Below are 13,136 nucleotides of genomic sequence, written 5' to 3'. Positions count from 1 at the left end.
TACACACAAAGTTGACTCTGAAATAAATTTCCGCCGAACCTGGGATCGAACTCACGCTGACAGCGGCCAACTGAATACAAATCCAGCGCGCTACCAACTGAGCTATATCCCCGCCCCGTTTGGCTTAAAGGCACAGTCAGACTCCCGTAAACCATCACAGACACTGTCAGGCTTTTACACACAGTACAAACACCCTTTTATTTAAACACTCACCGCTTGAGAACATCCTAGGTGCCCTCCATAAAGAGCGAGCAATTTTCAAAGAATTTATTTTTGCGTGGTTTATCTTACCCCGGAGCCATCGTGAACCCGTGTGATCCCGTTTCACAATTTAGTCGTCAGTTTGTGATTTCAATGCGACTTGCTGTAAGCTTATCTGCAATAGCACGTTATTGTGTATCTCTGAATCTAAAACGCAACAACGGCTGCAAGTCACATGAACTAGAGCGGTGGCGGTTGGCGTTCAGAGGAACTGGCGCTATGCAGAATACTAGAAGTCTGCTACGAGAAAAACCTTTTGTGTGACACGTTTCCGGGCTTTTCTTTTTTCAAACGTTCAAAACTTCGAATTGTACTGATCTTGTTTTGATGGAAAAAGAATTATCTTATTATTTAAGAATGTTTGCGTAACAAACTGTCAATTTATTGTTCAGATTTTAAAAGTTAGGTCAAGCACCAAAACGAGGCGCCTGATTGTCCGTTCGGATAGTCCACGAAAATAAATTCTTTGAAAATGTCTCACTCTCGACAGAAAGCAGCCAGCCCAATAAACATGCCAGAACTGGGCCATTGCTGGCTTTTTGCTGGCAAGTTTGGTAAAGCTGGCCATAAAAAAAACAACACTGGGCCAATTATGGTTTGCCAACAAAGGCCCAGTTATGGCTTGCCATCACTGGCCCATCTCTTGACTTGACTAAATGTAAAAAAAAAAATAAATAAATAAAAACGAAAAAAAAAAAAGAAGGGTTGCAGCAGCCTGCATGCAACTGAGGTAAAAAAAATTAAAAAATAAAAAAAAACAACAACAACAACAACAACAACAACAACAACAACAACAACAACAACAACAACAACAACAACAACAACAAACAAACTAAGTCAAGTCAACAGTTAACACACGGACTGAAGTTCGTGGAAACAGACTGACATTAAAAATAGTGACAAAGGCTGCGGTTTATACATACTTTTAGTGATGACTTGGACTGCCGCAAGCACACAAACCCTTCAGCCAGGGACTTGAACATTTACGGAAAATCGTTAATGTTTGTAAAATGTCTCATGTCTGAACACTAGAAATCTTGAAATCTTGAGAGAAAGAAAAAGCCAAGAAAGAAAGAAACTATCAACCAACCAAACAACCAACCCAGCAAACTACCCAAAAAAATACTACAAAAAAACTTACTGTCGTCCATGAAAGCAAATTTCGTCCAGTCTGTGATGCGAACGACAAAGACACTACGAACCCTATAACCGAGCTTTCGCGTCTGACAGACGAGCGTTCCCCGGTGGCTCTGTTGGTCTAACGAGTTCCTGTGAACCGTTTGATTCGGTGTTAACAACCTCCAGACTCTAACGACTGAGGTGTGACTTACCTGCTGCCAACTACTGTTTGCACAATATTCAAGATCATAGTATCCGGTTACAAGACTGACGTCCGCACTTTAACTGTGGTGTAAAGCCTTTAAAAGCTTGAAGTAAGGTTATATACAGGCTACGGCAAATAACCAATGAAGTATGGGGGAAAACCGGCTCACACCGTTTTGCTCGGCCATACCGAGAGCGCGCCTCCGTTCGGTGAAACAAAGTCTCTCTCTCTCTCTCTCTCTCTCTCTCTCTCTCTCTCTCTCTCTCTCTCTCTCTCTCTCTCTAACATCTCTCTCTCTAACAACAACAACAACAACAACAACAACAACAACAACAACAACAACAACAAACAGATTATATCATAACGATGAGACACGAAAAACAAGGGAACAAAGGTTCTCCATAAATTAAAAAAAATTCATCTGATCGAAAACAGGATACACGTACCTTTCCAAAGTATTCTCCGAAGTGAAATAGGAAACTGTTCACAACATCAGCGTCACAATATGGATAACAACCGTGACAGCTTTGCTATTTTAAATATTTGTTTTATACCATGTATTGCACTTGTGACGTAGGCAAGAGTTCCGTGTCTGCGGTCACAATCATAGATAACAAACCAATCCACCCGACACAAAAGACAGTCAGTGTTTCCTAACCCATACTTTTGGTGTTAACGTGGTATGACGCACTCAGTCGCCAAACCCTTTAACCCAGAAAGATGTAAAGTACCCGCTGGCGCTTTGGGGGTCTCCTACGGATATTCTCTGATTATCTTAAATTATCTTGCAGATAGTGTCTTACGAAAGTGCCTAGCGACAAAAACAACGACGATGATACTAATAATGACAACGGTGGCTATATAATGGCAATGACGAATAGAAATTACTAATTTGAATGAACGATGTCATGATTGTTAGATATTAATAACAATGATAATAAACATTCTGCTGTGAACGATGGCTACGGTTACGACAACAACGATGCTGATAACGACAACTACGACACAAACAAATTGTTAAATAAATACGATTAGGAACAGAAGATGTTAAAAAACACACCATAATGCATCCACGAAGAAGAAAATGATGACAATGATTGTTACCACAACAATGACATTGCCGACATCTAAACAAGGAATACTACATCAGCCGTGGTTGACAGACGTGTTTTAACGAGGATAATGACAATGATGACATACTGTTAATCACATAGGCTTAACAGTCAGCATTAGTATTCAACACCCATAATCGGTTTTAATTACACGTTATAAAGAAAACTGACATCAGGACTTAAAGCTTCTGACATAATCATCCCATAATCTTATTTAACGTATAGAAGAAGAAAAACAATGATGCTATATTCTTAAACGAGAGACGCATATCATCTCCTAGAACGATGGCAGCAAGTAGTGATCATGCGACTACGAACTGGTCACTGTCGCCTCAACGCCCACATGTTCAGGAAGCTGAAGCTGACCCCATCACCAACCTGCCCCCAACTCAAACCAATCAGAGACAAAGTGTGGCCAGCATCAGTCCCTCTCGGCACCAAACTCTATGGGAGCAGACAAGACCTGGAAGCCACGACGTCATTCGTCTCGCAGACTAACCTGATGGTGTGACGGCGAACGCAAGAAGAAGAAGAAGATATTCTTAAACATGAATCATTTGGGAAACAGGAGCGAGACGGAAATCAAAATTAACACTTGGTGACGATGTGTTTTTCGAAACGTGTATCGCTTTTATCTCCACAAAAAATGGCAGTTCTCACATCCGAACGATTAAGACCTTTAAAGTATGGAGGTTGCAGAAATTATCACACAGACCTCGTAAACAACGCATAGGTGACGTTGTGTTTTCAAAATGGGTATCACCGTTATCTCCACAAACACTGTATCCTTTAAAGGCATGATTATGACCCGTGAAGTATGCTGGCTGTTGAGGTTATCAAGGGACGCTCGTAAACAACGCATAATCTGTTCGTCACACATTTGTCACGGAGATAAAATATGACTGACGCAACAAAACGATTTTTTCTAAAACTAAAACGAACCACAGAAAGAATGAAAGTAATAACTAACTGTAAAAGCAAGTTCAGTTATCTGTCAGGATAGTTTTATATATCTGTGTGGACGAATAAATGCAGATAGCATTGAAGAGTGTAGACGAATAAGTCAAGATAGCAATGAAGAATGTGCAATTCGTCACGATCATGCGCCTCACTTCTATGTTGCAGAAACGCTGACATTAGTAGGATACAGTATATTTCATTGTCAAAGAGAGCTTCAATCGTGCAGTTCTTGTACGTTTTTATATTTAGTCAAGTTTTGACTAAATATTTTAACATCGAGGGGGAATCGAAACGAGGGTCGTGGTGTATGTGCGTATGTGTGTGCGTGCGTGCGTGCGTGTGTGTGTGTGTGTGTGTAGAGCGATTCAGACTAAACTACTGGACCGATCTTTATGAAATTTGACATGAGAGTTCCTGGGTATGAAATCCCCGAACGTTTTTTTCATTTTTTTGATAAATGTCTTTGATGACGTCATATCCGGCTTTTCGTGAAAGTTGAGGCGGCACTGTCACGCCCTCATTTTTCAACCAAATTGGTTCAAATTTTGGTCAAGTACTCTTCAACGAAGCCCGGGGTTCGGTATTGCATTTCAGCTTGGTGGCTTAAAAATTAATTAATGACTTTGGTCATTAAAAATCTGAAAATTGTAAAAAAAAAAAAAATTAATAAAACGATCCAAATTTACGTTTATCTTATTCTCCATCATTTGCTGATTCCAAAAACATATAAATATGTTATATTCGGATTAAAAACAAGCTCTGAAAATTAAATATATAAAAATTATTATCAAATTTTTTTTTTCGAAATCAATTTAAAAACACTTTCATCTTATTCCTTGTCGGTTCCTGATTCCAAAAATATATAGATATGATATGTTTGGATTAAAAACACGCTCAGAAAGTTAAAACAAAGAGAGGTACAGAAAAGCGTGCTATCCTTCTCAGCGCAACGAATACCCCGCTCTTCTTGTCAATTCCACGTGTTCTGTGAGTTCGACAGCTACTTGACTAAATATTGTATTTTCGCCTTACGCGACTTGTTTATATTTAGTCAAGTTTTGACTAAATATTTTAACATCGAGGGGGAATCGAAACGAGGGTCGTGGTGTATGTGCGTGTGTCTGTGTGTCTGTGTGTCTGTGTGTGTGTGTGTAGAGCGATTCAGACTAAACTACTGGACCGATCTTTATGAAATTTGACATGAGAGTTCCTGGATATGAAATCCCCGAACGTTTTTTTCATTTTTTTGATAAATGTCTTTGATGACGTCATATCCGGCTTTTCGTGAAAGTTGAGGCGGCACTGTCACGCCCTCATTTTTCAACCAAATTGGTTCAAATTTTGGTCAAGTAATCTTCGACGAAGCCCGGACTTCGGTATTGCATTTCAGCTTGGTGGCTTAAAAATTAATTAATGACTTTGGTCATTAAAAATCGGAAAATTGTAAAAAAAAAATACAAATTTATAAAACGATCCAAATTTACGTTTATCTTATTCTCCATCATTTGCTGATTCCAAAAACATATAAATATGTTATATTCGGATTAAAAACAAGCTCTGAAAATTAAATATATAAAAATTATTATCAATTTTTTTTTTTCGAAATCAATTTAAAAACACTTTCATCTTATTCCTTGTTGGTTCCTGATTCCAAAAACATATAGATATGATATGTTTGGATTAAAAACACGCTCAGAAAGTTAAAACGAAGAGAGGTACAGAAAAGCGTGCTATCCTTCTCAGCGCAACGAATACCCCGCTCTTCTTGTCAATTCCACGGGCACTGCCTTTGCCACGGGCGGTGGAGTGACGATGCTACGAGTATACGGTCTTGCTGCGTTGCGTTGCATTCAGTTTCATTCTGTGAGTTCGACAGCTACTTGACTAAATATTGTATTTTCGCCTTACGCGACTTGTTGTTTATTTAAACTATCGCATGTATTTCAGAAGAGAAACATAGACGACAAAAAAGAGTTGTCTGCACACACATTAAAAGAACAAAAAAGTAAGCGTAATTTACACTCCAACGTATTACGTAACAAGTAAAATGTCAAATTAGAATCGACAACAAAGAAAACTTGCAACAAAAACACAAATTCTTCCCTTGATCAACGATTAACTCTCACATGTCTTATTTTTCATTTTTCCTATGCCTGAACGAATTCTAGAATAAATTAACTATATATACGTTTCCACAATCAGGTCTCGCCGCTTAAAAAATAGGTGTACTCCCGGTTGACCGTTTCTCCTTTCTCCGTATCTCCGTTTCCTATTCCACCGTATTCATTCACTGGAACGTACTAGTAGTGCCGTCTGACCGGATAGAGTACATACTCATGTTTGTTTGTTTTTCATTTGCGCATGCCGATCATAGTACACACACACACACACACACACACACACACACACACACACACACACACACACACACACACACACAGTTTGTCAGTTAAGAAAAACAATGTGAAAGTTCTTCTTCTCGTATATATGCCATGCTATGCCATGTCACACACAAATTACATGAATAAAAACAGAATTGTTAAAATAAAATAGAAAATAACTAAGTTGTTCTTTAGAGATCACTCTGAACAGCAGTCGAGACGTAAACCTGAGGCATTACTTATAACCAAAATGAGATTCTTAGGCGTTCGATTACCTCATGCTCACAACGGCAGCACAGGCATCGATATAACTTTTAAGATGTCTTTTTTTCCGGTGAGAGAGAAAGGGAGAATGTACGTTCTGGCTCACCGATTCCGACAGACCCTAAATATTAACGCAAAATAGGCTTCTGGACTAAACTTTTACTAAAATGAAACATGCGACAAAATCAGAAAAATACTGCATAAATCCATACAAAAAAAAATACAGTAAAGTAAGGTTGTTTTGAACCAATGCCGGGTCTGTCGGAATCAGTAACCCAGAACGTACATTCTCCCTTTCTCTTATACAACATTCTTAAGCTCAATACGCTCTCTCATTTACAAACTTTACTTCATATGTTCTTTCACTGTTAGAATTATATCTGATACATGCAATGTGACTGTCTAAACGAATAGTTAACTCTTTACAAGTGATTCTATTTTTACTTTTTCTTCCCGTCCTATTTGAATCCCCTTTTTTAAAAACTGCTTTTTCAGATCTTCTATATCGAGTGGCTTGTTATATTCAGCTCGTGTTTTTGTTTGAATACTTGCTTTCTTACTTTTGTAGTCATCAAAGTCTGTTTGTATCTGTTTGAATTCTTCGTCAGAAACTTTTGAATCTTCAAGTGCTTTACTGATAGACAGTTTTAGGCTAGACAATTTTGATGATGCAAGAGTGGAAATGGATTCGTGTTTTTCAAGCTTTTTCACAATTTTTTTCATTATAGCTGATGCTATAAATGATAAACCACCAACTGCTGCTGCGACACCACCTAGGATTAGAGAAACTGGAGTCCCTACTCCGGTAGCTAACAGAATTGTTCCCGTTACACCTGCAGCTGATGCAAGGATAGTAGAACCAGTGCTGGCATTAGAAAGGCTGTTGTAAGTTGTTGAGTACTTACGTCTAGCGCGAGAATATTTTTCTAATTCATCTTCTAGTTGTTTTTGTATATTACTAATGTGTGCCAGTCTGAATTGTTGACTTTCTGCTGCACTTTCATCAATATTAGGATAAAGCTTCACACTGCTAGTCATCTTTTTAATGCAAAATATAAAATATTTATCTTAATTCTCACTGGCCAGTGTTTCTGCTAAGCTTTGAAGCTGTTCATTGCTTAACACCTTATCTGTATAGTAGAAAGCAATCAAATCAAGATAAGTAAGATTAATACTTCTTATTTCTGTTAAATTATTTATATCTGCGTTAACAACAACATTTTGGTTTGACGTCTGTTTTTTTATTGTGTTAGAATCCTTTTGAACAGCAATAAATACTCTGACTTCTTCAACATTTAATGGTCTCCAGTTGAGATTTATTCCTCTCATTAGAACAGTGTTTGTGGTTTCTTCCCTTTTCCTGACAACTATATCAAATATCATAGTTGCATTCTGCCCTATTGGAAGCTTGGGTATAAAATCGACAATGGTGTCAGCGTCCTTTTCAACACTTTGTTTTCTGTGAATGAGATAGTTGTTCTTATGGAAAGGTTTAACTGCAACTTCTCCCCTGCTGTTAATCGCAGGAACAAGGCTAACAATTAGTGGTCCAGCATTGATTGACTTACGGAATGTGTCGTCTTTTCCAACAAGAGTGTATGGACTCACAAATTCAAACTTCATTTCCCAGTCAATCTTTTTCATAACAGGACTAAGTACCCATTTTTTATTCTGATGTTTCCACATGTAGAATGTGTCATCGACAATTGGATCAGGTACATTAACATCACGGATTTGACCTAGTTTGAGGAATCTTGGTTTCTTTTCATCGTCGATTTCCTTTCTCTTGTAATGACCAGTGTCTGTAAACTCGAATGCATACACTGCACCAACTTCAGCATTGCTCTCAAAGTCGATAGCGTCTGCTAAATCTTTCAACTCTATAGTTGAACATGCAACAGGATAAGCTATTGTAGGTCCACTCGACATTTTAATACTCAATATTTTATGGAACTATTTCCAATGTAATGTTAAACAAACAATCAACTGGTTGTCCACTTTGATTTTTCAGATCAATGTGTAGGAATTCATGACACCCTTCCTCCAAGTCCTTGAACTGAAGTGTCTTAAATGTTGGCACGTGCATTTTACAAAAAGAGGCATCACTCGGTGGAAGAATCCTAAGCAGATCAGAACGCTGATCATTAAACAGATTATAGGATGTGTTAAGCTCTCTCATGTGAACAAACAGTACACTGTTAACATCCATGTCAATGGGACGTGTTCCCTTGTATATTTTTGTAATTCCAAGCATATCAAGGAGTTTGGTTGGAAACTCAACGTTTACTTCTCTAGTTTTGGGCATAGTAAGAGTAGCAATGAGACTTGCATGATTTAAACTCGCTGTAATACCTACTGGAGCAAACAATTCTTTCTCTAAAGTGCAGAAGTCATAGTAACCATCTTCTACAGAATGTGTTTTACCATTAATTCTAACCCAGTTGTTAGCCTTTTTTTTACTGATATTATACCAAGTAACCTTGTACATAATTTCATGCAGTGCAACTTTCATTCTTCCATTTTGATTGTTGATAGGGTTTGCAAGTTTAACTGGCACACTAGTCTTCACATTTGTTAGTGTGATAAACATTTTTTATTCAACAACAAAAATGATTCAGTATAAATTCAACAAAGACGTTAAATACAAAACTGGACCATATTACAATCCAAAGACTATTTCTTTCCATGAGTTGGACTTTGCTGTAACAGAAACAGAATCCATTCGCGTTAAAGTGCCTGACCCATTCCATTCTTACCTAAATCCCCCAATCAAAAATGATAGTGTTCCAAAGATGTGGAACTCTCACCCAATTCAGTTCTATCAGAATCAGTTAAACTTTGCAATATTCTGTGCAACCACAGGATGTGGAGTGTCCTATGCAGACCACATGAATAATTCAAACTTACTGACAAAGTGTGTGTACACATTTCACGTTTACTATCAGTGCAGGAGAATCTTGTCTGAACTTCAGGCACCAATGCCGCATGAAAAGAGCTGGAACCCATTCAACAATAGGATAAACATGAAAGTGTATGAGCGTCTCTGCAATGAATTCAATATAGATTTTAAGACCGACTTTAGGCAAAAGCAAGACAAAAACCATGGCATGGGAACACTATATTTATGGGGTGTCCACAGGAGGTATAATTTTGATTACTGGCCAGGTCATACATCTTTTTCTTCAAATGTGCAGGTACAGTTAGGATCAATAGAACAAGAGCACCACAATGCATGGACTACTTTTATATTAGACACCGGCAAAGGTTTCACTGGATCAGGTGTTGAAAGGATCAATGAATCTATCCGAACATATGCGTGGTGCTTGCTAGGCTCGCAGGCACAGACACGATCAAACATAATGAGAACAAGCATAGGGTTTGGTGCACAGAAACAGTTGTTATCAAATTTAGAAGATGTCATAAACTCTGCAGTTGATCTGCCTTCCAGCATCAAAAGGTATCAAGACTCTCTCCGTTATGCAAGATCAAAAGTTGACTTTGCTGTTGGTAACGGCCTTTACATGTTACCTTCTGATCTCCAGCTGCAGATTGGAACAATAACAAATTATAACAATGAAATCATTATTGCTAGTGACACCCAGCCGCTTGGAAAGGGTGAAGAACTGAATTCAGAAATCAGAACGATGCTACAGCCATATCACAATGAACAGAAACAAAGCGTGACAAGTGAAGATCACGCTGCAGGTGAAGATCATTCTGTCACTAGTGATGATCAAGCTGTTAGTATTAGTGATGATCATGAATCGCAGAAGACTGCTCTAGTAATTGGTGGAGTGGGTGTAGGCTTACTTTTGCTTTATTCTCGTTAGCAGAACACCTGCAATTAAAACTATTAGAGTCCAGAGATGTTCAGCCATGAAACCAACAACTTTACCTGCAAAAGATAACAGCCAGCTAACAATTGAACCAATGATTCCTGGAAGTGCACCCAAAGCTTTTGCTGCTAGTTTCTTTAATAGTTCTGCAATGTGTTTGAGTTGTTTCTTTACCCATCCCGGATCAGATGGAGGTGAAGGTGGAGGTGGAGGTGGAGGTGTGACAGTGCCACCTGTGAGTGTTAACACTAATGTGCTTATTGCAAATCCTAACGCAGTTAGTATACTAGCTATTGTGATTCCCTGCTCTCTGAAAAGCGTTCTAATTCTTTCAGCAAGAGTTGTGTCTTCGTAAAGGATTCTTTGAATTGTATTTTTTATTCTGCTGACCTGTGTTCTCAGTTGTTCTCTATTGTTACTTAGAACTTCTAACCTTATGGCTTTCTCCTCCTGCAAATCTTTTAAACGCTTAGAAATTCTGTTTTTTACTTCTTGTTCTAGGTTCAAATCATCAGCATCAGCAAGTTTTTGTTTCTCTTTGTTTATATCTTCATCCAGCTGACCTAGTTTTGACAGATTATTTGCTATTTCACCTCTGATGGTTTGTAGTGATTGATTAAGGGCTTCTATTTCTCTCATAGGTAATAGTTCATGTGGAGTCTTCAGTGAAGTTTCCTCAGAAAAAGAAGTCTCTATCTCTTGTATAAGTTGATCAGCCTCATCTGCAAGTTTATTAAGATCTTGCAATGGAACAGATTCTATTTGAGTAGCAGTTGGTAGTCCTAGTTCTGCTTGTTGAAGTAAGGAAACAACATGGGAAGATGATGACCGTGTGCTAGGCACAATATCTAATTGCCTAAGTCGATTAGCAGTAAGTTTTTGTTTTGATAGAAACTTAGCAGGATTAGATTTATATGTAAGTTGGACTTTTTCTCCTTTATCGCTAGTTGTATATAAATGATTTGCTTCCATTTTGAACTGGTTTGGATCTAAAACATCAGGTTCTTCTCCTAAACTTTTGTAGAAATCTCTAACTTTACCTTCCAGAAGTTCATGTCGTGCCACCTCATAATGCAGTGAATGATGGTAGGGAACCAAAGGGATTGCTTCGCTCATGTCGTCCGCTGGCTCAAATAAATCTTCAAATCCACCTTCTGCCATTTGTAACTTATTTTTTATTTTGAAAATAAAAAAAGATGGCACAATCGTTCGGTTCTGTTCTTGATCCTTACAGAAGGCTGAAAGAACCTCTCGGGGTAAAAGGAATAAGGCAAACAGTTATAGTTACAAATAATCCTTCTACTATTGATCAGAATGAAATACTTACTGTTAGGTTTCCTAATCTAGGTAAGAACGATGTTATTGTACCAGGCACTGTAAGACTATCATTCAAATTAGAATTAGAATCTGGCTCAGATGAAAATAGGACTTTGGCTTATAATGTAGGAAGAGCAATTGTGAGGAAAATTACTGTCAAACTGGAAGGGCGGGAAGTGATGTCATTGAATAATGCAGATGTTTTTTTAGTTTATGCAGATAATTGGTTGACTGACAATGAAAAGAAAAACAGAGTGTTTCAAGGGATTCAGTCAGACAATGGGATAAAAGTTAGAATAGGAGCAGGAGATAAAGCTGACAATAACAAAAAAGATAACGCTGTCAATGTTGCTTTTAGAAACAAATTTTGTATTCCACTTGACTTTGAACTCATAAATTCACATCCTCCCTTCTATCAAGGAGCATTGCGTGACAGGCTGTCATACGACCTGACTTTCAATAGTTATGATCGTGTTATGCTTTCACAAGACCCGGAAGCAAAGTATAAGGTGTCTGGAATTTCTTTAGAGTTTGATGTTGTAAACCATCCTGAACTGGCTAGACTTATAGAAAATCAGTACAGTTCTAAGCTGCCTATCTATTATGAAAGAGTGTTGAATCACAGTACACTTTCAAAAAGCCAGGCTGATCCAATCTTGAACATTAACTTGAATACACCAGCTAGGTCAATGAAGGGAATACTTATGTTGTTTGAGGAACCAAAAGATCCATATGAAAGGCAAATAGAAAAGTTTTACAATCCACTAATCAATAGAGTATATTGCACAATTGAAGGGCAGCCAAACCAAATATTTGCATCTGGCATGCTGCCATACCAACACTATGATGAAGCAAGAAAGTACTTTACTGGAGGAAGATTGAAAGACCCAACATCTGATCTTGTGGCTAAAGATCTACATTTACACGGTGTTGGCGTAGAAGATTTCTTGACAAATAAATATGCGTTATGGCTGGATCTCAGAACAACTGACGACAACAAACTGCATGGAAGTGGAAGGCGAATTGAAAACGGATCAGAAGGAATCACAATACAAATTGAAAAGGAAGTAGGGAGTAGTAGTAAATCAGTTAAGATCTACGTGTTTGTTGTGTCAGATGCGCAGTTAAACATCTCTGAAAGCAGATTACAGGATATTGTTTATTGAACGTGTTAAAATGAAGTATCTAGATTTTCTTCCAAAAGATCCACACTGTTCTTTGATTTGTGGGGCAACAGGTTGCGGCAAAACAAGATATGTTTTGGATTTATTACAGACCGTTTACATAAATCACTTTGAACACATAGTCATATTCTGTCCAACCATAAAGCATAACAGAACATACAAGGAGAGAAAAGTCATATGGTCTGATCAAAATATATTTATTGTAAATCCTTCTGATCGTCTAAATGTTTGCTTGGAGCATTATTTCGATCTTTTTCAGAACACGCCAACACTGTTTATTATTGATGACTGTGCAGCAGAACGTGACATTGTTAGAAAGAAAAGTGCACTAGCAAAGCTTGCATTCAGTGGACGACATGCATTAATATCAGTTTGGATATTAACACAAAAATACAATGCAGTTCTGAAAGACTTTAGAGAGCAACTCAAAACAATAACATTGTTCTATTCAAAGGACCGTGACAGTTTTGAAGAGTGTCTTCGAGAAAATGATGTCA

General features: G+C 37.9%; 1 protein-coding gene across 3 annotated transcripts in view; it reads right to left on the bottom strand.

Annotated features, from left to right (window-relative positions):
- LOC138959354 (ankyrin-1-like) overlaps positions 1-13,136 on the bottom strand; it is a 90,895-nt gene that overhangs the window by 30,806 nt on the left and 46,953 nt on the right. The window contains exon 1 of one of the 3 annotated variants that reach the window (XM_070330784.1): positions 1,403-1,814. The exons of the other annotated variants lie outside the window; for them this stretch is intronic. Within the exon in view, the coding sequence (XP_070186885.1) occupies positions 1,403-1,412 (10 nt within the window). The 5' untranslated portion in view covers positions 1,413-1,814. Of the gene's footprint in view, positions 1-1,402; positions 1,815-13,136 lie in introns of those variants that run through there. 3 annotated transcript variants of the gene reach the window in all.

The sequence above is a fragment of the Littorina saxatilis genome, linkage group LG2 (assembly GCF_037325665.1).
Source record: "Littorina saxatilis isolate snail1 linkage group LG2, US_GU_Lsax_2.0, whole genome shotgun sequence".
Taxonomy (NCBI): domain Eukaryota; kingdom Metazoa; phylum Mollusca; class Gastropoda; order Littorinimorpha; family Littorinidae; genus Littorina; species Littorina saxatilis.
Note: the sequence above shows the minus strand (reverse complement) of the source record. Positions and strands in the feature narration are given on the sequence as shown.